This window comes from Cydia splendana, chromosome 11, assembly GCF_910591565.1.
Source record: "Cydia splendana chromosome 11, ilCydSple1.2, whole genome shotgun sequence".
NCBI lineage: Eukaryota > Metazoa > Arthropoda > Insecta > Lepidoptera > Tortricidae > Cydia > Cydia splendana.
Window position 1 is genome coordinate 21408201 of NC_085970.1, and position 23548 is coordinate 21431748.

General features: G+C 38.4%; 1 protein-coding gene across 1 annotated transcript; it reads left to right on the plus strand.

Annotated features, from left to right (window-relative positions):
• The first annotated feature begins 213 nt into the window (after positions 1–213).
• LOC134794850 (keratin-associated protein 9-1-like) lies at positions 214–23393 on the plus strand. Its single transcript, XM_063766650.1, has 17 exons — positions 214–231; positions 11150–11176; positions 11981–12007; positions 12229–12261; positions 12621–12647; positions 13260–13286; positions 13517–13543; positions 15215–15241; positions 15317–15343; positions 15456–15482; positions 15762–15782; positions 16302–16340; positions 17591–17617; positions 18545–18571; positions 18994–19020; positions 19877–19909; positions 23276–23393. Exons 4-17 carry the CDS (start codon positions 12256–12258, stop codon positions 23354–23356), a joined length of 423 nt encoding a protein of 140 aa, XP_063622720.1. The 5' UTR covers positions 214–231; positions 11150–11176; positions 11981–12007; positions 12229–12255; the 3' UTR covers positions 23357–23393.
• Positions 23394–23548: the final 155 nt, after the last annotated feature.

Consider the following 23548-nt stretch of genomic DNA (forward strand, 5'->3'; position numbering starts at 1 on the left):
GCCGCCATAAGGTACCTTTTGCTGTGGAACGTCACATATATTTACTATTTCATATCTAGTGAGTCTCTAATTCATTTCCCGAATCGAGCCATAGTAAATATATAATTATTTCCTTTTGAATCCTTATGAATTTATTGAATGACCATAATGGATTTTTAGATAAAATCTTTACTGCCATTATTAATATCACCTCTGTTATTTTGTTAGTGTGATGGCTACCAGTGCAAAGGAGTAAGTACCTCTATAGGGTTGGGTGTTTAATTATACTGATTAAGGTGGTTCGCTTTCGATACAAAAAAACAATTGCGTTTATATTAAGTAATTACACACTATTACTACATAAATATGTGCGCATCTATCTACTTTCGAATGTTTGTTTGCGCTAAATTGATAGTAAAACTTTGTTTTATACAGAAATCACACAAAAAACGTTATTATGGTATTGTAAAAAATTAAACGTTTTTTGCGTGATACACTGACCCGCCTCCTGCTCCTATCTCTATCACACGCACATAATTGTGGTATTATCTATGAAAAGGGACCTTATTGTCGATGGCGCTTACGACACTAACATCGATGAGCACTAATCGTAGTAGTTTAAAATTGGTGATTCTGGCCCATTTTAGTTATTTTGATTTCCAATTTAGCAATTAAGTTTCTTTGATTACTGGAACATTCAATGTTGCTGTCTATCCAATGCGGAGGTCAATTTATGTTATGTGACGCTGATGAACTGATCAGTCATCGGGTTTAAGGTCCCTTTGTAGTTTTTTATAAATAACTCGTATACGGTGACTTGTAGCAATAAATGTTCTGACACATAAGTAATCTACATCAAATTGTCTACATTAAGGCGCGGTGTGTAGTAAAATGCACTTTTTTGTCACCATATTTACAGACTTTTACAAGGATTTCATGCATTATTTTCTAGTATGTATAACTTCAGTCCTTGAACTACGTTATTGCTTGTCAGAAACACGACGGCTCATTATTTTCTCGATAGAATCTTAAGTTGAAAACATGCCTAACACTGTCTTTATTTCCTTATGTTAGAAGTACTAGGACGAAAATGTATATGAAACTTACTTCAGTCGATAGCTTTTAAGTAAATCTTCATTATTGCTTGTCCTTTTATCGATACGTTAATTTTTTCATTCATCATTTGATGAATTCAACATTTTGCCTACTAAATTACACCCTACGCGGCAATACCTTGCGCCTATTCCTCACGCCAGTACGCCCGTGACCACTGTCAGCGTCGGACCTGTGCTAGTTTAGCGGACGTTTCATAAAATGGGTAATCACAGTATAAATATGCAAATATGTTATACACACAATGTTTTTCAACATACTTACGAAGAAAAGCAAAATAATTCTTAAATACGGTGACATTTCAGACATTCGTCCGTCATATTGTCATTTTATAACAAGTTGGGCAGCAAAGGCACACACCCATCTAACCAATCCGGAATTCAGTCACGATTGATAAATTGTGTAAACATATTTTAAAAGGCTATAAAATTAATCAAATTGAATAATTTAGACTGGTCACATTTTTGTAAAAATCGATTTCTACTGGCAAAACATATTACTTTTTGGCAACCGGGATTTTTAACCTAATTAGACCCCGCTGAATCCGAATTTGCCGGTTGCTTGATCGAATTCTTGATTGGAAGTGAGATATGTGATATTAAAGGTCCCTTTTTTTAGTTTTTCGTAAATAACTCGTAAACGGTGGCCAATATAAAAAAATGAACTAATAATCTACACAAAATTTTCAATAAAAAAGATTCAGTACATTTTTAGCAGGGATCAATATTTAAAAAGATAATAAAGAGGGAAAGTTAATTATAATAAATTCTAAGGTTCCTTGTTTTTATTTTTTCGTTAATAATTTGAAAAGTATGACTCATAGCAAAAACAAATCTTACACATAAATCATCATCATCATCATCATCTCAGCCATAAGACGTCCACTGCTGAACATAGGCCTCCCCCTTGGACCTCCATACGTGCCGGTTGGAAGCGACCCGCATCCAGCGTCTTCCGGCGACCTTAACAAGATCGTCTGTCCATCTTGTGGGTGGACGTCCTACGCTGCGCTTGCTAGTCCGTGGTCTCTACTCGAGCACATTTCGACCCCATCGGCCATCTTCTCTGCGTGCAATGTGGCCTGCCCATTGCCACTTCAGCTTGCTAATCCGGTGGGCTATGTCGGTGACTTTAGTTCGTCTACGGATCTCCTCATTTCTGATTCGATCACGTAGAGAAACTCCGAGCATAGCCCTCTCCATAGCTCGTTGAGCGACTTTGAGTTTTGAGATGAGGCCGATAGTGAAAGACCACGTTTCGGAGCCGTAAGTCATCACTGGTAACACACATTGATTAAAGACTTTCGTCTTGAGGCACTGAGGTATGTCGGACGAAAAGACATTACGTAGTTTCCCGAACGCTGCCCAACCGAGTTGGATTCGGCGGTTGACCTCTTTCTCGAAGTTGGACCTACCTAATTGGACTACTTGTCCTAGGTAGATGTACGAGTCAACAACTTCGAGTACCGAGTTCCCAACAGAGACTGGGATGGGCACAACATTGGCATTTGACATAAGTTTCGTCTTGTCCATGTTCATTTTCAAGCCCACCCGTTGTGAAACTCGGTTGAGGTCATCGAGCATCATGCTGAGTTCCTCCATCGACTTTGCCATGACTACGATATCGTCGGCAAACCGAAGGTGAGTGATGTATTCGCCGTTGATGTTGATGCCAAGTCCTTCCCATTCCAGGAGCTTGAAGGCGTCTTCCATTACGGCAGTAAACAGTTTCGGAGAGATAACGTCTCCCTGCCTTACGCCTCTTCGCAATGGAATCGCCCTCGTGCTCTGCTCCTGTACTCGGACCGACATGGTAGCGTTATTATACAAACACTTCAACACTTCGATGTACCGATAGTCAATATGGCATCGCTGAAGAGAGTCAAGCACCGCCCATGTTTCCACCGAATCGAAGGCTTTCTCATAGTCCACAAACGCTAAGCATAATGGCAAGTTATACTCTTCGGTCTTCTGTATAACTTGCCGCAGCGTATGGATGTGGTCTATGGTACTATAGCCTTTTCGGAAACCGGCTTGTTCGGGAGGCTGGAAGTCATCAAGTCTGTGTTCGAGACGGTTCGTGATGACCCTTGAAAACAGCTTATAGACATGGCTCAGAAGCGTGATGGGTCTGTAGTTCTTCAATAGGTTGTTATCACCTTTTTTGAAGAACAGCACCACCTCGCCTCTATTCCATGTTTCAGGCGTTATGCCCTCGGACAAGGCGGAATTAAAGAGCTTCTGGAGGACTTTAAGTACCGGTGTTCCACCCGCTCTCAGAAGCTCTGAAGTGATTTCGTCTTTGCCCGGCGCCTTGTTGTTCTTAAGCTGCTTCAGGGCCATCCTAATCTCGTACAGACTGATGTCCGGGATATCTTCGGTATAATGTCGGGACAGCTTGGCTCTTGGATCTCCTACCAAGCTGTCAACGGGCTTTGCGATCGAAGTGTATAACTGTCCATAGAACCTCTCGATCTCACCTAAAACCTCCGCTTTGCTCGACGCTATGCTGCCATCTTCCCGTTTCAGCTTTGTCAGCTGGCTTTACCCAATAGACCCTTGCTTTGCTTGCGTTGCTTTGTCCTTTGCGAACACTTTGGAGCCTTGGTTTCGCTCAATAGTCTCTTTAATACGGTTAGTATTAAAGAGACGCAGATCATGTCGCAAGGACTTAGATATACGTCTATTGAGCTGCCTATATGACTCCGCGTCATCGGGAGACTGCAACTGTAGCGAGCGTCGTTCAGCCATGAGGTTTAAGGTTTGCTCGGTCAATTTCTGAGGTCTATCTTTACGGCGGGGTCTAAAAAACTTAGACCCTACTGTGTGGACAGTTTCCACTAGCCCGTCGTTGATTTCGTCCACTGAAGCCAAGTTCTCTAGGCAAGCAAAGCGGTTAGAGAGCTCGAGTTGAAAGCTTTCGGGGTTTTGAACATGGGCTCGAGTAGGTCGGAGCGTAGACTTCATCAGGCTGGACCTTTCAAGTTTAATATTGATATTCAGTGTGCCTCTTACGATTCGGTGATCACTACCGGTCTTTACCCTGTTGATCACACATAAATAATAAACAAAAAATTTCCTACAAGAAACATGTAGAACACTTTTCGCTAGGATCAATATTTAAAAAGACAAAGCAGCCGGTAAGTTAATAACAATCAATTTTAAAGTCCCTTTTTAGTTTTTTGTAAATAACTCGTAAACGGTGTCCCATAGCAAAATAGGTTTTATGAATAAATAATCTACATAAAATTTCCTGCAAAAAACATCTGAACACTTTTCTCTAGGATCAATATTTAAAACGATATTAAAGGAAGAAAGTTCATTACAATCAATTCACATGTCACTTTTTTTAGTTTTTAGGGTCCCGTACCTCAAAAGGAAAAAACGGAACCCTTATAGGATCACTCGTGCAGATTTCAGATTTCAGATCATTTATTCGTAAATATCACATACATATTTATAAGTCACACAATAGGTACACACAGTTCATAATTAATTAATTATTTACATTATGCATTAAGTATATTATCTTAAAATTATTTATTACATTCCTTTGTTTTTAGTAAACATACCTACAGGTTATGATTTACATATTAGGTATTTGATGTGTTAGGGTCAACGGGTTGGTCATTTGCAGAAACTCTGAGACAGTGTAACATGCTAGGTCCATTAATATTGCCTTCAGTTTTTTCGAGAATGCTGCGTTGCTTTTAGCCTCTTTTATGTTTAGAGGAACATGGTTATATATGCTCGCCCCGGCAACACTGAGCGCTGCACGGGCCTTCGCCAGCCGCCGGTTCGGAGCTATTAGCAGCGGTTGCCTACGTGACGTCCTATTTAGTGTTTGGTAGTTATGTAGGTTCTCGCGTATGCAGTCACAAGCTGTCAGTATATATATACTTGGCAAGGTTAAGATCTTATGCTTTTTAAATATTTCTTTCGCCGGATGGTCGAGTGGTTTCCGATCAATGATGCGTAAGGCACGTTTCTGTAATTTAAAGAGTCTTTCCCAGGTGGCCGACGTGGCCCATAAGTCAATTCCTTGGATTAAGACAGAGTGAAAATATCCAAAGTACGCTTTACGCAGGTTATTGGCAGACAGGGTGGGCGCGAGTCTGGACAGGGCGTAGCATGCCGAGGACAGCTTGTCGAACATGTGGTCGACGTGCGCGGCCCACGTCAGCCCGGCGTCGATCATGTACCCTAAGTACCTTGTCGTGTCAACTTGGGGAACTGTGATATCGTTCACTTTTATATTTATTGGGTTGTGTGTCTTTTTTAATTGAAAATGAATTATATTAGTCTTATCGACATTTAGTAACATACCATTTGCCGTAAACCACTCGGCCATTTGATGCATTACATGGGCAAGTTTCAATTTTAAGTTGTCGAAATTATCGGCGTTGACTATGATGCAGGTGTCATCGGCGAACATCACGTACTCGGGGTAGGGACAAGCGGTTGTGATATCGTTTACTAAGATCAGAAACAAGTTATTGCCCATCACGGATCCTTGAGGAACAGCAGAACATCCTATCGGTTCCAGAATTGACTTCGTATTGAGCACGTATGTAGCTTGCCTTCGATTGCTTAGAAACGAGGCAACAGCGTCATGAAAACTTCCACTGAAGCCGTAGCGGGAGAGTTTGGCTAGCAAGAGTGAGTGGTCGATCATCTCGAAGGCGCGCGACAGGTCGCATAACACCGCTGCGACCTGTCGCCCGCCCTCCAGGTGTGCCAGCACCCGCGTCACAACATCGCGCGCCGCGTCCGCCGTCGACCGCCCGGGTTGGTAGGCATATTGCTGCCGGTTTAATAGGTTATTAGATGTAATATGATTCATTATCCTATTGCTCATCATTCGTTCAAATATTTTTATTATATGATATATTCCGGCGTGAATGCACTTATTGAATAATAATAGGAATAATGAGATTACAACCGGAGGGAAGCAGTCAATAATTTCAGTAGACATGTCATTATTGTCTTTGGATTTTTTGCGTTTAATTTTCTTACATGTTATTAAAATTTCATTCAACGTGAATGGTTCAAACACGTAGGGTGCAGGCGGTGCATTTTGTAGGTATTGATCTAGATATGCGAGCGCGGTGCGAGCGCACGGGTTTGAGTTGTTTACATTCGCATCAATGTAATACCTGTTTAGCTGCGCGGCGGCAGCGGCCGCGCGCTGGCCGACGCTGTCGCCCGCAGCCTTACTAACAAATACATCAATTGCACCGCCCTTGCATTTCATATTTTTGCCCGTCTCTGCCGATATTACCCGCCATACACTTCTACACATGTTATCGCCATTACTGTTCGATATCAGGTTGTTAATAAAATTACTACGTACTTGTCTCAACGTTGTCCAGTAGTCAGATTCTAAACTTTGCAGCGTCAGCCGATCGGTGCGTGACTCAGTGCTGTCAGGTTGCGAGTGCGATGATAAAACCTGTTTAGTTTTGTTTATCTTTTTACGTAAAGTTTTTACAGCTTCGTTGACCCACACACTTACAGTATTTTTTACTAAATGTTTTTTTATAGGAAAATAGATATCATAATAATGTTTGATGACATTCATTAAGAGTTCAGTTGTTTTGCTAGGGCAGTCACTTTTATTAAGAATTTGATCCCATTGATAAAAATTTAGACACTGAGTGAAGTCATTTTTTCGTTGAAATGTGAATGATCTTTTGGAAATGTGATTTAATTGAGTTAATAGATTATTTGAAACGTCAACAATTATACATACACAGAGATGGTCAGATAAATTCAAGTCATAACACGATACAGATTTAATGTCATTTCTATTTATATTGCTATATGCGTGATCGATACAGGTCTTTGATGTATTAGTTATCCTAGTAGGTACATTTACTAGTTGCTTAAACCCAAATTGATGTACTGTATTTAATAGGGATTTTACATTACTACATTTAGGTATTAAATCAATGTTGATATCACCAGTTATTATCACATTATAATTTTGAATAAAATTAAGACTTAAAAGTTTATTTAGCATAGATAGGTATAAAGGTACATCACCGCTCGGGGGTCTGTATACACACACGATGACGAGGTCAAGTCCGATGCACTCCACAGCACAGATCTCGAACTGGGATTCAATTCCGAGGTCCGTGACTTCTTTTCGCTCGATGCATGGGATTCCGGTCCTGACATAGATACAGCTCCCTCCACCGTTCTTTGTTGATCGGCAGAATTGGGCCCTCAGGTTGTAGTTTAATATGTTAACAGAATCTATTTGATTAGCCTGTAGCCAGTGCTCAGTAAAACAAAGCACGTCAATTTGATCACTTATCTGTAGTTCAGATTCAATTTTATACGTTTTGTTTGCTAGTCGATTTACGTTTTGATGTAAAATCTTCATTTGTACGGTGTTATGCAATGGTCTTTTATCATTGTTTAGGTTTGCAGGTGAGGGCGTCCTACTAGTTGGCATCTGCATTGGGAGCTCTTGACTCCCTGGGTCGGAGAAAGGGCCGCCATCGGTTATGCAGGTGTTTAAGGGCCATGCAGATGCCGTTAGGAAGTTGTCATAAACATTTGTAGGTATGCCTATCTTGAATGACTTGTAAGTATTTCTTTTCGATGGTATAGCTTCCACGGTGTACTGGACATCATCACAAATACTTCTTAGGTGGCTAATAATGTTTTCAGGCGTTGAATCGTACTTGAAGTAGCACCCGTGTAAGTATCTAAGCACTTCTACTCCGGCGACCTCGGTGTTTTTTGCGGTCCCCTTTATTGATACGGGGGCAGGTTTATTACTGCGCCGACGTTGGTGACGGCTCTTTGGGGGCTCCCAACCAGGCTCTTCGGGCTGGGTCTCTTTGTTAGAGGGCTCGGTAGACGAACTTTCACTGTTTGTTTTCGGTACAGGGTTATGTGGGGTATTATTCACTTGTTTACTTAAATCATCCGTTTGTACAATGTCATTCACAATTTGGTCACTTTTTGGTTTGATAATTTCAGCATTTTTTGCGTTGTCATTTTGTATTGTCATGGCGGTCGGTATGCGCTGGGACTCCGGTTTTGGTAGCTGGTTCTTTTGTTTGAAATTTGACGGTTTGCTTACAAGCGCAGCCAGCTTCTCTTTCGTTCGGATGGCGGAAGCGCGCGTTTTACGCGGCGCAGGCGCCTGCGTGCGAGCAGGACGGCTAGTCGGTGTCGACACCGCGCTGCATGGTGTAGACGAGGCGCTGTTGTTTACGCTGTTATTGGACAGATCGGTTGACCTCACAGTATTTTTGATCGGTAAAACTGATTTCACTTCACGTATTTCAGCAAATAAGTCGTCTAATTTTGCACTTAACTCCGACACCTTGTTTTCGATCGGTTTGATTAGGTCTATTAGCAAGTTTTGCAATGTATTCGTATCACTTTTCTCCATTTTGCCCGTTAAAATTGCAAAATTTACGAGCATCCGTTAGTGACGTTTGGCCGACCGCGCACGACTGTCTGTCTGTCTGTCCGTCTGTCACAGCCCATTTTCTTCAAAAGTACTGGACCAATTAAGTTGAAATTTGGTACACACATGTAAATTCGTGGCCCAAAGACGGACATCTTACGTAAACAAATGAATTTTAAACATGGAGGCCACTTTTTAGCCAAGGGGGGTTAGTTAACATTAAGAACCTATTTTGCTATGGGCCACCGTTTACGAGTCATTTACGAAAAACTTAAAATAGGGACCTGGAAATTGATTATAATTAACTTACCCCCTTTAATACCTCATTAAATATTGATCGTAGCGAAAAAGTGTACAAAACCTTTTTTGTGGACAATTTTATGTTCAATATTTATGTATAATATTTTTTGCAACTGCCCCCGTTGCAACCGTTTACGAGTTATTTACGAAAAAAAAGCGACCTGTGAACTGATTGTGATTAACTTTCTTCCTTTAATATCGTTTTAAATATTGATCCTAGAAAAAAGTGTTCAGATGTTTTTTGCAGAAAATTTTATGGAGATTATTTATTCATAAAAACCTATTGTGCTATGGGACACCGTTTACGAGTTATTTACAAAAAACTAAAAAGGGACTTTAAAATTGATTATAATTGACTTACCGGATGCTTTATCTTTTTAAATATTGATCCTAGCGAAAAGTGTTCTACATGTTTCTTGTAGGAAATTTTATGTTTATTATTTGTGTAAAATTTGTTTTTGCTATGAGTCATACATTTCAAATTATTAACGAAAAAATAAAAACAAGGAACCTTAGAATTTATTATAATTAACTTTCCCTCTTTATTATCTTTTTAAATATTGATCCCTGCTAAAAATGTACTAAATCTTTTTTTATTGAAAATGTTGTGTCGATTATTAACGTTTAACAATTTTTTTTATATTGGCCACCGTTTACGAGTTATTTACGAAAAACTAAAAAAAGAGACCTTCAAAAAGTGATCATAATTAACTTTCCCGCCTTAATATCTCTTTGAATATTGATCCTAGCAAAAAATTGTACGGAATCTTTCTTGTAGGCAATTTTATGTAGATTACTTATGTTTAAGAAAATTTTTGCTATGCGCCACCGTTTAAGAGTTATTTACGAAAAACTAAAAAAAAGGGACCTTTAATATCAACTATCTCACTTCCAGTCAAGAATTCGATCAATCAACCGGCAATTTCGGATTCAGCGGGGTCTAATTAGGTTAAAAAACCCGGTTGCCAAAAAATAATATGTTTTGCCAGTCGAAATCGATTTTTACAAAAACATGATCAGTCAAGTATACATACACTCATATTGTATACATATAATTAATAATTATTTAGGTACACTCACCGACCTCACCGTCTACCTACCATTTTTAGGGTTCCCTACCCAAAGGGTAAAACGGAACCCTATTAGTAAGACTCCGCTGTCCGTCCGTTCGTCCGTCCGTCTGTCAGCAGGCTGTATCTCACGAACCGTGATAGCTAGACAGTTGAAATTTTCACAGATGACGTATTTCTGTTGCCGCTATAACAACAAATACTAAAAAGTACGGAACCCTCGGTGGGCTCAGTGGGCGAGTCCGACTCGCGCTTGTCCGGTTTTTAATTTCATTAAGTACTCATCAAAATTCGAATTTACTAATAAATCTTTTTCAATATTAATTGCCGAACTAAAAATCTCGGAACTGACGATTCAGAACACCGATGTCGTCAGAATAAGGACGTAGACGTGCTGCGCGGGAATGGTGCGGTGCGCCGCGCGGGGCGCCCGCCTGCCCGTTCTACCACTCGTCTGCTTCACCCCCTTGAAAACGTAAAACTCGAGTATAAGAGCGCCTTAAATATTCTATACACTTTTTCGCTAGGATCAATCTTCTTCTCCTTCAACCTAGCGTTTTAGCTAAGCGTCCGGTCTTCAGCATCCTCTGGTGTGAGTAGATTTTAAGTAGATTACTTATGTATCAGAACAGTTTTTGGTACAGGCCACCGTTTACGAGTTATTTACAAAAAATATTAACAATTGATCATATTTAACTTTTTACCTTAAATATTTTTTTAAATACTGATCCTAGCGAAAAAGTGTATAGAATATTTAATGTAGACAATTTTACGCAGATTACTTATGTATCAGAGCATTTTTGCTACAGGTCACCGTTTACGAGTTATTTATAAAAAACTACAAAGGGACCTTTAAACCCGATGACTGATAAGTTCATCAGCATCACATAACATAAATTGACCTCCGCATTGGATAGACAGCAACATTGAATGTTCCAGTAATCAAAGAAACTTAATTGCTAAATTGGAAATCAAAATAACTAAAATGGGCCAGAATCTCCAATTTTAAACTACTACGTTTTGTGCTCATCGATGTTAGTGTCGTAAGCGCCATCGACAATAAGGTCCCTTTTCATAGATAATACCACAATTATATTGCTGTCTATGATGCCGGAGGTCAATGACTTTGTACGAGCGGGTCAGCAATATACATAATTATGCGTGTGCGATAGTGATAGGAGCAGGCGGGTCAATGTACGGAATTATTCGTGCTTAGCGTCCTTACTTTAGTAACTTATTTTCGAAATGTTCGATTTCAGAGGCGACATGGATACTTCAGGAGTGACGTTAGTAAGCCACCATATTATTAGTAAACTATAGGTCTAGTCTACCGTTTAATTGAGGCGGTTGGTAAGACGTTATTATGGTCAGCTATGGAATGGTTGAAGATTTGTATTATGTTAGGAAAAATGTTATAAGTACAGGGTGATTTTGTTATGTCTGAGCATATTCTAATGGGTGGATATGTAGGTCATACTAAACAACTTACAAATATCAATACAATACAATACAATACTCTTTATTGCACACCTCACATACACATAGTTTACAATAAATGTACAATAACATAAACAAAGACAATAGAGGTAACAACAGGCGGTCTTATCGCTTAAAAGCGATCTCTTCCAGACAACCTTTGGGTATCGGAGACAAAAGAATTAGAATATACGGTAGGTGGCGCAAAGAAAAAATATGAAAAGTCGAATTGAATATAACTAAACAACACAAAACATTAATATAGATAAACATACTTAAATACGTATAACCATAAACATACATAGACATACATACATACATACATAAATATCCTGTATATAACTAGTTTTAGTCACCAAAATTTGCTAATAGGTACTAGGTACCCTCAGTAAAAAAATCACTGCGCATGCAACTTCAAGCTTTATTACTTAAATGGAACCCAGCTAATAAACTCTGCACGGCACTTGCAATGACCAAGTGAGGAATGTTATCATACTTATCATAAATGCCAAATTTCTATGAACGTCATAATTATGTTTATAATGACACTCCACACTTTCTAGATGGATTAAGAGATCATTGTTGTTTCGCACACAAGCATTTTTATTTTGTAGTGTGACGGCTGGTTTTGCGAGTCAAGAGTAAGTCCGATGTCTTATTATATCAAAAGTTAGATTGAATATTTAGAAGGAAATACGTTATAAGGAATATCTATCCTCATCTGTTATTTATTTGTGATAAGAAATAAACGATAAATAATATTCACATTGACACATTGCATATAGGTTGCCTAGTAACAATACCTAAGTACTTACTTGCATTGCGTCAATTTGTATTTCTAATAATATTTTATTTATTTTAGTGTCATACTTTTCCAAATCCTTGTACTATGAACGTGAGTAAAATACTGTGTAATAAGTGATAAAATAAAATAATTGGTTTACCTACCGGTAGGTATTATGACACTAAAACGTACGGATACCATACATTAATTTAAGATACTTAAGCATACCTGCAAAGACAGTGTTAGAAATAAATGAAAAATATTCGTTGCAGAGTATTTAAGTTAAGATTGATTTCAAACATTCCATTGTTTCTAACAATGTGGTTTTAAACTCTTTTGAGCTTCGTAGCCCGGAATTACGAGTTCACGTGGCACTTACGTCACGTGCTAGTGAATATTGCACTTTTCCTTTAGGTATTTCAAATATATTGGATACCTACCAGACTAATCACATTTTTTTTAACTCTTAGTGCACTGGAAGGGATTGCAATAGTGAGGTAAGCATACAACGAATTTCATGGAATACTAGCTGCCGCCCGCCACTTCGTCTGCGTAGAATGATGATTTCTGTGATAAAAATCATCGGAACTTAAACTATCTCTATGTCTCCATACTCATGAAAATAATTTAAGCGAAAGCTTGAAGAGGTAACATACACATCTTCTTCGCTATCTGGACATATATGGCACTCTAGTTAGGAATGTAAAACATGGAAGATATTTCGATTAGTTTAAATTACCCCGCAGTCTAAATTGCCCCCCTGCACGTTGTACATTTATGTGTGTACGGTGGAAATAATAAATAAATATTATAGGACATTCTTACACAGATTGACTAAGTCCCACAGTAAGCTCAAGAAGGCTTGTGTTGTGGGTACTCAGACAACGATATATATAATATATAAATACTTAAATACATAGAAAACAACCATAATTCAGGAACAAATATCTGTGTCATCACACAAATAAATGCCCTTACTGGGATTCGAACCCAGGACCATCGGCTTCACAGGCAGGGTCACTACCCACTAGGCCAGACCGGTCGTCCAAAGCTCCTTTTAAGCGGTGGAAAGCTCCTTTTGTTGGTTTTATACTGAAATTGTGTTGCAGTGTGTGGGGCCACATTGTAGAGCCGAGGTGAGTGACGTTACGTTACAAACTGTCATAGTAGTAAACAAAGCGGATACCGGCTCTGAACTATGTTCCCACAAGAGAGAGGACTATTGTAAGAAATTGATTTGTTTTTCTAATTTAAGGTACTTAAGCATTGTTACTTTAAGAAATTGACTATTTCCATTCCAAACACCAAAACCCGTCTACTTTTCATAAATTATATCTCTACTCTATAGTGTTGATTTTAATTTCAGTGTTATGGAAGGATGTGTAATACCAAGGTACTGATTTTAATTACTCTACGCTCTGGACATAGATGAATACAAAGTATAATTCTAAAGGCAACAGTATTAACGGAGAAATTACTGATTTACGATTTCGGAACAGTCTGTATGTAGATAGAGACACGTTACGGTAATGATGAATGATGATATTGACATTTCTATTAAAGGCTAGCCAGGATAATTGCAACTATGGGGCAAATGCTGCTACTCTGAAAGTACAAGCAGTGAGTCTAGAGCGACAGCCACTTATACCATGGGTGTGTAAGGAGTTAGTTCATAAGTAAGTAATAATGCAACCTTGCTGTTTTGTAGCTATAAATTACGTGTTTATTGAATAAAGCTTGAGTCTTTAATCAGCATTCGGGTAAATTTCAACAGGTCCAAAATTTACCTAATTTTGGTGGGATTTTTTATTTATGAAGTTTATGTCTAAATTATGCATCGATAATACGTAATTAGTCACAATCGATATTGTGTAGTAATGGCCTTTCATTATACATAGTAGTTTTCGAGATATTATGATTTTAATAATGTGGTTGCCACCAAAATTAGATTTACTGGCCACCATCCCTATTATAGTCTGTATCTTTAGGTATTTCAATAAAAGTAAACGAAATCTACCCTCAAATGGCTCCTTAAGTCAGTGGAGCGTAGATGAAAACATTACACGATCAAATAATGTAAGTTGAAGTCAGTGCAATTACAAAAAGTGAAATTTTATTTTATTGTAATGTATTTATTTTTTACTGGTAATCAATGCACTTAGCAAAATTTTTTTTAATAAATAACAATAACTTTTATATCGTTTTGCGATTTGGCTTAAGATAATAATTTGTGTAAGGTTTTCAGAAAAAAAATACCATTATGAAACAATTAGTCCATACTGTCATTATCAGCTACGCCGCAAAAAAAATTCGTTGAGATAATCACCCATTTCACTTGTTTAATTGCTCCTCCAACTTACCGCACCACAGGTGTTTATCCAGAGTAAACGCCCATGTCCCGTGAGTAAAAGAGAGTTTTCTCTTTTATGCGAAAGTGTGCCATTATCAGTAAAGTGGATCTAGCTCTTGAAACACTTCTTGTACTTTTAGAGTACCTAAGTTAGTTTCCTAAGGTAATTACCAAGTAAATTGTATGGATGCGAAGCATGGACTAATACTTATGACACAAAAAGACAGAGAACTACTAGAAGCGTTTGAAATGTGGTGCTGGCGGAGAATGGAAAAGATCAAATGGACAGAGAGAAGCACAAATGAAGAAGTGTTAAAAAGAGTAGGAGAGAAAAGGCAACTGTTGAGGACAATAGAGAGTAGGAGAGGGAAAATGATTGGTCACCTTATACGACATGACGCTTTTATAAATAACATAATAGAAGGAAAGATTGCATGCAAGAGGGGAAGGCCGAGGATAAGCTACATAACACAAATAAAAGAAAAGGTAGCTGTAATGTCGTATAAGGAAATCAAGGAGGCGGCCCTGGTTAGAGTCAAATGGAGAGAGCTACACCGACAAGAGTCTAACTAACTCTTAAATTTATGACGACGAAGTTAGTTTCATTGGCTCCATCGTTGCAATAATGCCCCGGCTGACCTTGTTTATGTATTATATTTTAGGTCACATGTAGGTCCTGTAATTATGGTGATTTTAACAGTTTTTTTGTTTCAGTGTCACGGATATGAATGCAATGCAACAGTAAGTTTCCTATAAATTATTTTCAGGTTATTTTAAGACGAACTATAATACCTATCTTGATATTTTTATTTACAGTGTTTCGATACTTTTTGTGGAGCTCAGGTAGTGTAGATAATAATAATTATAAACTAAGTAATAAGAGACAAATTAACACATGATTTGGCATTATGTAGATCTGTAACCATAGGTTTACAAACACTTAATTAAATTGCAGTGTGAAGGGGACAGCTGCATTTCCAAGGTAGAGTTTAATAAATAAACTGATTTTTCTAACTCTTACTCGTATTGTTGAGATGCCAATCTAAAGGGGCCCACAGATTACCAGTTCGCCGGACGATATCAGCCTGTCAGTTATTCGGAGCTGTCAAATCTAATTGCGATTAACTGACAGGCTGATATCGTCCGGCGAACTGGTAATCAGTGGGCCCCTAAGTCACGATATATGACATGTCTCAAAATTTTCGGTTTTTATTTTCTCCTCTTATTCATCAAGTAAACAGGTAATCTACTTTAATTCCAGACAAAAGGAAAACCATCCAAGGTATTTCAAAAAATAAATCGAATGTATGTTTATAAACCAACTAACAAGTACAAAATAAAAGAGAGTAGGTACTTATACTTTACATGTTCTACATATATTTTTACAACTTTTATTTAACGTGCCCTGTTGGTAGAGTCTGTGCGGTAAGAGAACATACATTCCACGACTCTTCTCTTTCCGAACAGACTCTATGTATGTTATTTTGTTAGTGTGAGCTGTGTAAGTCAAATCTTGGAAGCTAAATTTGACCCACATCCCGATTTCTGATTGAGCCGATATTTTGCATTATGTAAATCGGAAGACAACGCAATATTATGACATGGAGCTGATCTGATGATGAAGACAGGAGGTAGCCTGCATGTGAAATCTGTGATAAAACAACGCAAACCCATTGTGTTTTGGGTTGTTAGAATTGCCTCAATGTATTAGTAGCCTGTGGAAAGAAAAGTATAAGTACAATATAAGCCATAAAAGTCTGTACCAAAAAAAACATTTTTTTTAAAACTTATTACATTACAGATGCCTCATTTTAATGATGCATCAAGATCAGAATCACATGTACGTACTATGCCTTTGAAACACTTTCGATGACAATCATTTGTTTAGTTTTTGGGTTCCGTAGTCAACTAGGAACCCTTATAGTTTCGCCATGTCTGTCTGTCTGTCTGTCTGTCCGTCCGCGGCATTGCTCGGTGGTCGTGTATAGTGCTAGAAAGCTGTAATTTGGCATGGATATATGCATAAATCAATCACGCCGACAAAGTAGTAGAATAAAACCTGAAAAAAAATTTTTTAGGGTGCCTCCCCTACACGTAGTTGGTATATTCGTAATTATTTTTCGATTCCAAAGAAAAAAAAAGAGGCGTCCTCCCCCTCTAGCTTTTGAATCATGGATCCAAAAAATATTAAATAAATCGTGAAAGTAAAGCTTACTACAAACTTTAAATGAAAACTATAGCGAACATGATCGACTAAGCCGTTTTCGAGTTATTGCAAAAATAGCAAAAAGTCTTTCCTTCTTAGTAGAAACACGACGTACAAAGCGCCACGAAGGCACTCCCTTTTCCTGACTGTACATGATGCTTACTAATAGCCCCCGTTCAAGGCAGTCTACTTTGACGGATGTGTAACTACGGAACCCTACACCAAAGACATATATAACTTCGTATAAGACGTATAAAGTCTAAGGAAAAAACGTGCCTCGGAATTCAAGTAAAAGTCATTCTCGAATAGATGTCGCACACACCTTTAGCCTATCCTCAGCTAGATGGCGTGACGACACCGTTTCATATTTAACAATTTTAACACATAGATATCAGTGAATGAACATGGATCAAAATAATATAAAAATAATAAAATCATTTATCCATATATATACATTATTTGATAACTTTATGCGTTTTCATTTTGAGTTTTAGTCGTGTGTCGATAGATGGCAGTAAATTTACAGTGACTACAAAATTTACAATGACAGGACCCCTCTATACTATCTATTCTTTTTGCCTACACTGAGCATCGCCCGACATGCTCTTGGACAAACGCGTTACAGACTATTCTGTCCATTTCTTCGCTAGGGTGGAACAGACTTAGGATTAGGAGTAGGTAGGTATATACTCGTACATGCGGTAGAGGGCAGAGTACTCCGTACTATACTTAGTATAGGGCACGAAAAATAGTGTACGAATAACGCAAGGATCAAATTCTATTGGTAGATATATTTATCTCGCTCCGCGCCAGTGGACGGGCAGCCTTAAACGCGCCTTAGGTTACTTGCTAATATGTAAGTATTTTAATAAATTATGTTGCAGTGTTTTGGGTCAAATTGTAGTTCTGAGGTAAACTGCATTGTAATAATTTTGTTAATACACGTAAGTAATTAATTAATTATAAAATATAATATATATGACGGAGGCACGGGCGACGGCAGTGGGCATAGTACCTCAATGTATTACTTCACAGCTAAATTAGTATGTGATGCTAACTGATTTGTTGTAAAATAAAAGATCACATCCTTTCAAAACAACACATCCTTTCTTTATTTCACAAAAGTAAGCTTCTAATGAAACATAAGAAATCAAAATAACACTTGGAATAAAACACTTAGCTAAATGGATAAAGAACGTTGAATTCTATAAGCTTTCAGAATAATCCTTCAGGTATAAGCCTTCAGGAACGTGGCGAGTTAGGCACGAGGTTGGCTAACGAGTACGTCCGATCTCTAGCGCGGCCCGATCAAGACTGCCCACCAGCGGCGGAGCCTCGCTGCTCCAGTCCTCCCGCCTCAACGTCAAGTTGGTCAACCTGCTTGACCAGTCTACCAACATAACGACAAAAATGCCAACTCGTGCCTACCTTCACCCAAGAGAAACCTCTTGACGTTCCAAAGCCTTCTACCTGTCATCTTAGTTCAACAACACGCCAATAGATGGCGTTACTCTCTACGTTATGGATTTCGTTACAACTTGTAAACAGCAAACATTGCTAGTAGCCAAACATTGCTAATCAATTGTATACAGGCGTCTAAAACTATGAACCGTCACGCTGCAATACGTCCTTCTGGAGTCACGCCCCGACATATATAAATATTAATTAATTAAAAGTATTAATTACCTACTAGACTTTCACGTAGACCTTGGTAGGGACAGTCAGCAGCAAAAGTTCAAATAATTTTAGACTTAATTTTTTTCGCATAAGCTACTTTACGTACTTACGCTAAGCTACGAACGAACGTATTAATTAATATTTTTTGTGTATTATTTCAGTGTATTGGCAATGCTTGTAGAGCCAGGGTAATGTAATTAACCTATTGAAAATATTATATTTTGTAAAAATTCGGTACCTATATTAAACATCTATTAAAAAAATCTCCGTGGGTAGGATACCGAGGTGAGTTGTGTTGTGACAGAGGAGAGTTGTGACATTGTCGATTTTTTGGAATCTATTAACTAAAAACTAGGTCGCAATAGCGCGCGTTTGTTAGCTCGCAACTTGAACTAACAAACACGCGCTACTGCGACCTAGTTTTTAGTTAATAAATTCCAAAAAATCGACAATGTCACAACGCTCCTCTGTCACAACTCACCACAGTCTCCCCTATTGTCAGTTTCTGAGAGATGATAAGCGTACTGGCAAAAAAATACTTATCTTACTTAAAAAAAAACACTTTAAAAAAAGTGCACATTAGTAGCTCAGTTTATTTATTTTTGTGCAGTGCAGCGGGATAAATTGTACTGTTAAGGTAATTATTATCAAGTTTTTATGCATTTTTAGTGTTAACGTTTGCATTTTTTTTAAATAATTTTGGACCGATTATGGCCGAAAATATTATCTTTATCAAAAATGTTCTTTAAGACCCTTATCATGAAAATACATTCCTATTCAAATACACCCAACACCATAAGGTTAAGGCGAAAAAAAAATTAATCGCCACTACGTGTAGGAGAGTAGAGGTCAAAGATTTCAAAAGTATAGGGGCACGTTCATATAATTCCGAGCGAATGAGTGCACCAAAGAACATTTGAGCAAAAGCGATTTCTGCACGAACGAGTAGCCCACTTCGTAGTGCCTGTAAGATCCGTCTTTAAGCAGTAGCATCATGTTTATATAAGATGTTAGAGGTACCCTAAAAATATGTTTTTGTTTTATCGGTGTGATTGGTTTAAACACTCATGCCAAATTTCAGCTTTCTATCACTAACGGTCAGTGAGCTAAAGCCGCAGATGGACAAACGGGCTGACAAACATGACAGACAGACGGACATGGCGAGCGAGACTAACGGTTTCTAGTTGATCATGGAACCCTATAGCGCAGCGGTCGGCAACAAGCGGACCGCGAGCCCCCTTGGTTATTTTGTATGTAATAATGTCAAACAACAATGTCTGATAAAGTCACACATATTAACAAAAGTGCGGCCCGCGTCAACTTCCTTTACTACTATGTGGCCCTTGGCTGCTAAAAGGTTGCCGACCGCTGCTATAACGGATCCAGTGAGACACAAATTCAAATCGGTACGATCGATCGTAAAAATTAGATAAATAAGAAAGAAGAAAAAATATTACGCCATTTACACACATTTCGTACCTATTTAATTATAGTGTACGGGAGTGTTTTGTGACGAGGAGAAATTTGTAAGTAGCAATCTGAGGGCCTCCCGCGAAAACCGAAATTCGTAAATTGCGGGGATATTTCTCTTTTACTCAAATGAAGGCGTAATGGAGTGACGGAAAAAAATGCCCGCAATTTGAGAACTTCGATTTTCGCGGTTTAAAAACAGTCCTTTGTTGAATTTTTCGGAATTCAAAATTCCTTGGCTTATTTTTACACAAAACAGAGGGTCGTCCGCGAAAATAGAATTTTGAAATTTTGTTATCTGCCTTTCTATCGCTCAAATAGGCAAGAGTGACGAAACGAAACTAGAATAACGAAAGTTCGATTTTCGCGGTAGGCCCTCTGACCATTTCCGTTATAATTTCTGACGATCTAGCCATGGTCTAATAAAACATGGTCTTCTATTCCCAGAGTGACACGGGCCTACGTCACAATAACATTGCCACTTTATTTCAACATAACATGTTACATGGGTACATTATACCTATGGTTAACAAGTTAAAATATTTCTTTATAATTTTATAATTTTCATTTATATGTATTTTATCTAAAATTTTACAATAACACGTCATTTTTAATTATTCGTTAGCAATATCTTCCGATTCACGACAGAAATTTCAGACGTTCGGGTAATTCTGTTTACATTACTGGCAACACAGAATAGCGCTGTCACATTTGACAATTCGGATCTAGATAACTTCATGCCCTGAACAGGATGACGCCTTGTCGAACGCGTGTTAATTGTTATTTCCTTCTCACTCAGTGTCAGCAGTCGCAGTGTTTTCCAAACTTTTCACGTCGTAAGCTTGGTAATTAATGTGTAACTGTGAATTAGTTTTTCAAACGTTTGTCTTGTATAGATAAATAAAGTTTAATTTAATACATTAGATTTGTTTTATTTTACTATGTTTCTACATGAAGAACTTAAACTTAATGCCGTTAAAATAATTTTCACCGTTGGTTAAAATTCTCCCACATTTTAAAGTTTGAGAACCTGTAAACAGCATGATGACGTAGGCCCGTGTCAGTTAGGTCATACGCGAATCTCGGAATAGAGTACCAGGCGGAGTATATTATTATACCATGGATCTAGCATACCTACTTGCAGGGGCGTATTTACCCTAGGGCCATCCGGGCCATGGCCCGGGGCGCCAATCCGCCAGGGGCGGCAGGGGCGGTGTCGCCGCCCCTGGCCGATTGCATTTTGTTTTGGTTTTGGCGCCATTGCGTTATTGCAAATGCCGCTTATGGCCGCTTATAGGGACCCCATATAGACCCCATAGTGTAAAGGGCACCGCAGGCGCCCTGTATTGAAAGAACGCGATTCACGCGACCTTACAGTGTGGAGTGCGCCCTGTAAATCAGAGCGTGCAAAGCTTACAGTGTAAAGGCCCTGCCTCAGGCGCCCTGAATGTAAGAAGCCCCACAGACGCCCTGTAGGTATGTCAGAGCTTTGCCTGACATTACAGTGTAAAGGGCGCCGCATGCGCTCTATACATATGCAAGAGCGTTTTAATGTTACAGTCTCAGGCGCTCTGTACCCGCTATAGCGCTGCGCGGCCATAAATTCTAATGCATTATTTTAGGAGATGCACATGTTCTACGAGGGTTAAAAAGGACCGTAAAGAACTGTTTTTGCTTCATCCTTCTATCCGAGGTTTTTTGCGTCAGTTTTGTGCATTAATTTTCGCACACCTTGGCCTCAAGCAAGAGCAGTCCTAAAATTTCTGTAAAAAATGCCACATTTTTAGTTATTTACAGTTTATTATAATCCCTCGTATTTTATTTTTATAAATTTCATTAACATTGAATAAGATCTGTCGAATGACACCAATTTCGCCAGAATCGGTTAATGGACTGATGAGTAATTACTAAATAAACACTAGGGGTCGTAGGTTCATTACATCTGGTTTTTTTTTTACTGGAATTAAAATTTTGAAAAAAATACCTACACAAAATAGTTTTTTACCTATAGATATGACAGGAAAACCTATTAGAAATGTGCAGTCAAGCGTGCGTCGGACTTAATTACTTAGTTTTTGATCTGACCCCTACGGGTTTTTTAAAGACATTTCATTTACGTTCCACATAAAAAAATACATTGTTAAAAATTGGGTAATGTATGGAACCCTTGGAACAAGAGTCCGACTCGCACTTGACCGGTTATTTTTTTATTTAAATTGTTTTTTAGGGTTCCGTACCCAAAGGGTAAAAACGGGACCCTATTGACAGCTAGGCAGTTGAAATTTTCACAGATGATGTATTTCTATTGCCGCTATAACAACAAATAAGTACTAAAAACATAATAAAATCAATATTTAAGTGGGGCTTCCATACAAACGTGATTTTTTTGCCGTTTTTTGCGTAACCCTTCGTGTGCGAGTCCGACTCGCACTTGGCCTGTTTTTTGCCTTGACTTCTGGGGCGGCGAAACTTATTGGCCCGGGGCGCCAAATTTCTAAATACGCCCCTGCCTACTTGAAGTCGCGCTAGAGAACGCAACTCAATGCTAACAAGTCTGTAGGGCTACCGCCAATACCGAAAATCGTCAATTGCGGGCATTTTTCTCTGTCACTCTAATTACGCCTTCATTGGAGTAAAAGAGTAAGATCCCCGCAATTTGCGAATTTCGGTTTTCGCGGTAGCCCCTCTGGTGCTCAGAGAGCGCCAGTTGCCCGCTGCCCACCGGTTAAGTCCCGCTCATCTAAACATTACCTGAATTCGGCGATTGCTTTGCTTCAAGTTAAACTGAAAGCGAATTACGATTTTGGAGTGTAGGTAGGTAGGTATACCGTTGGGTATAAGGTATAAGTACCCAAGTTTTTGTTATGTCCAGTCTGCATCAAAAATAGTTTAGTCATTCTCTAATAACCTAACAGAAATGTCAGTTGAAAAAGGAGACTTAATTAAAAAAAAATTAGGCACAGAGGGTTAATCCAACCCCCCATAGAAAATTTGAATTTCGCGCCTTTTTATACTGACAAGTGGCAGAGTATATGTGTCTCTATGTGTAGAATAATTTTATTAGACTTAGTATACTTTTTGTTGTGAACTGTAGAGAATTTGGAATAGTATTCCAAGATGGCAGAAACTTTGGTGTTTTATTTAACCCGCAACTATTGATTCAATTCAATTATTTATTTATGTATTTATTGATGCTTACTGTCCAACTGCTGCCTTCGTAACAGGCACATCAACAGTTGAAGCCCTGCCTGTTCCTTTATTTTTCAATATTCTCATTGTTTAAGTAATACCGAATATTAATATTATTTTTATGTAAGTAAATTGATGTGACTAAGTAGTATGTAAGCGCTTTGGTATGACACTGTAATGCTTATATATGCTGAAATAAATGAAAATGAAATTGTATTGATATTCTATTATAGGGGCATGTGCCACCAGGCGGATCCAGCTTCAGAGTGAAACTGGCACATTTATGGAATCAGTTAAAAAGATATTTGAAATAATGACCTGTTTTATTCATTATTAAAATTGTATGTATAATGTAGTTTTTATTGAGTAGTTCATCTGTTTGCCCTTATCCCATTCAGCACTGTCTGTCTTATTACAAGCTTTTATTTAACTTGCTCTGTTAGTATGTATGTTAGTTAGAGTGGGTCAAATCTTGGAAGCTTTTGACCCACTTCCCATTTTCCAAT

Excerpts from the sequence above, each read along its gene's own strand:
- LOC134794850 (XM_063766650.1), top strand. Across the intron at positions 12,648-13,259 it reads GAAGGGATTGCAATAGTGAG|TGTGTGGGGCCACATTGTAG; the intron begins GTAAGCATACAA and ends ATTGTGTTGCAG. Across the intron at positions 13,287-13,516 it reads GGCCACATTGTAGAGCCGAG|TGTTATGGAAGGATGTGTAA; the intron begins GTGAGTGACGTT and ends TTTTAATTTCAG.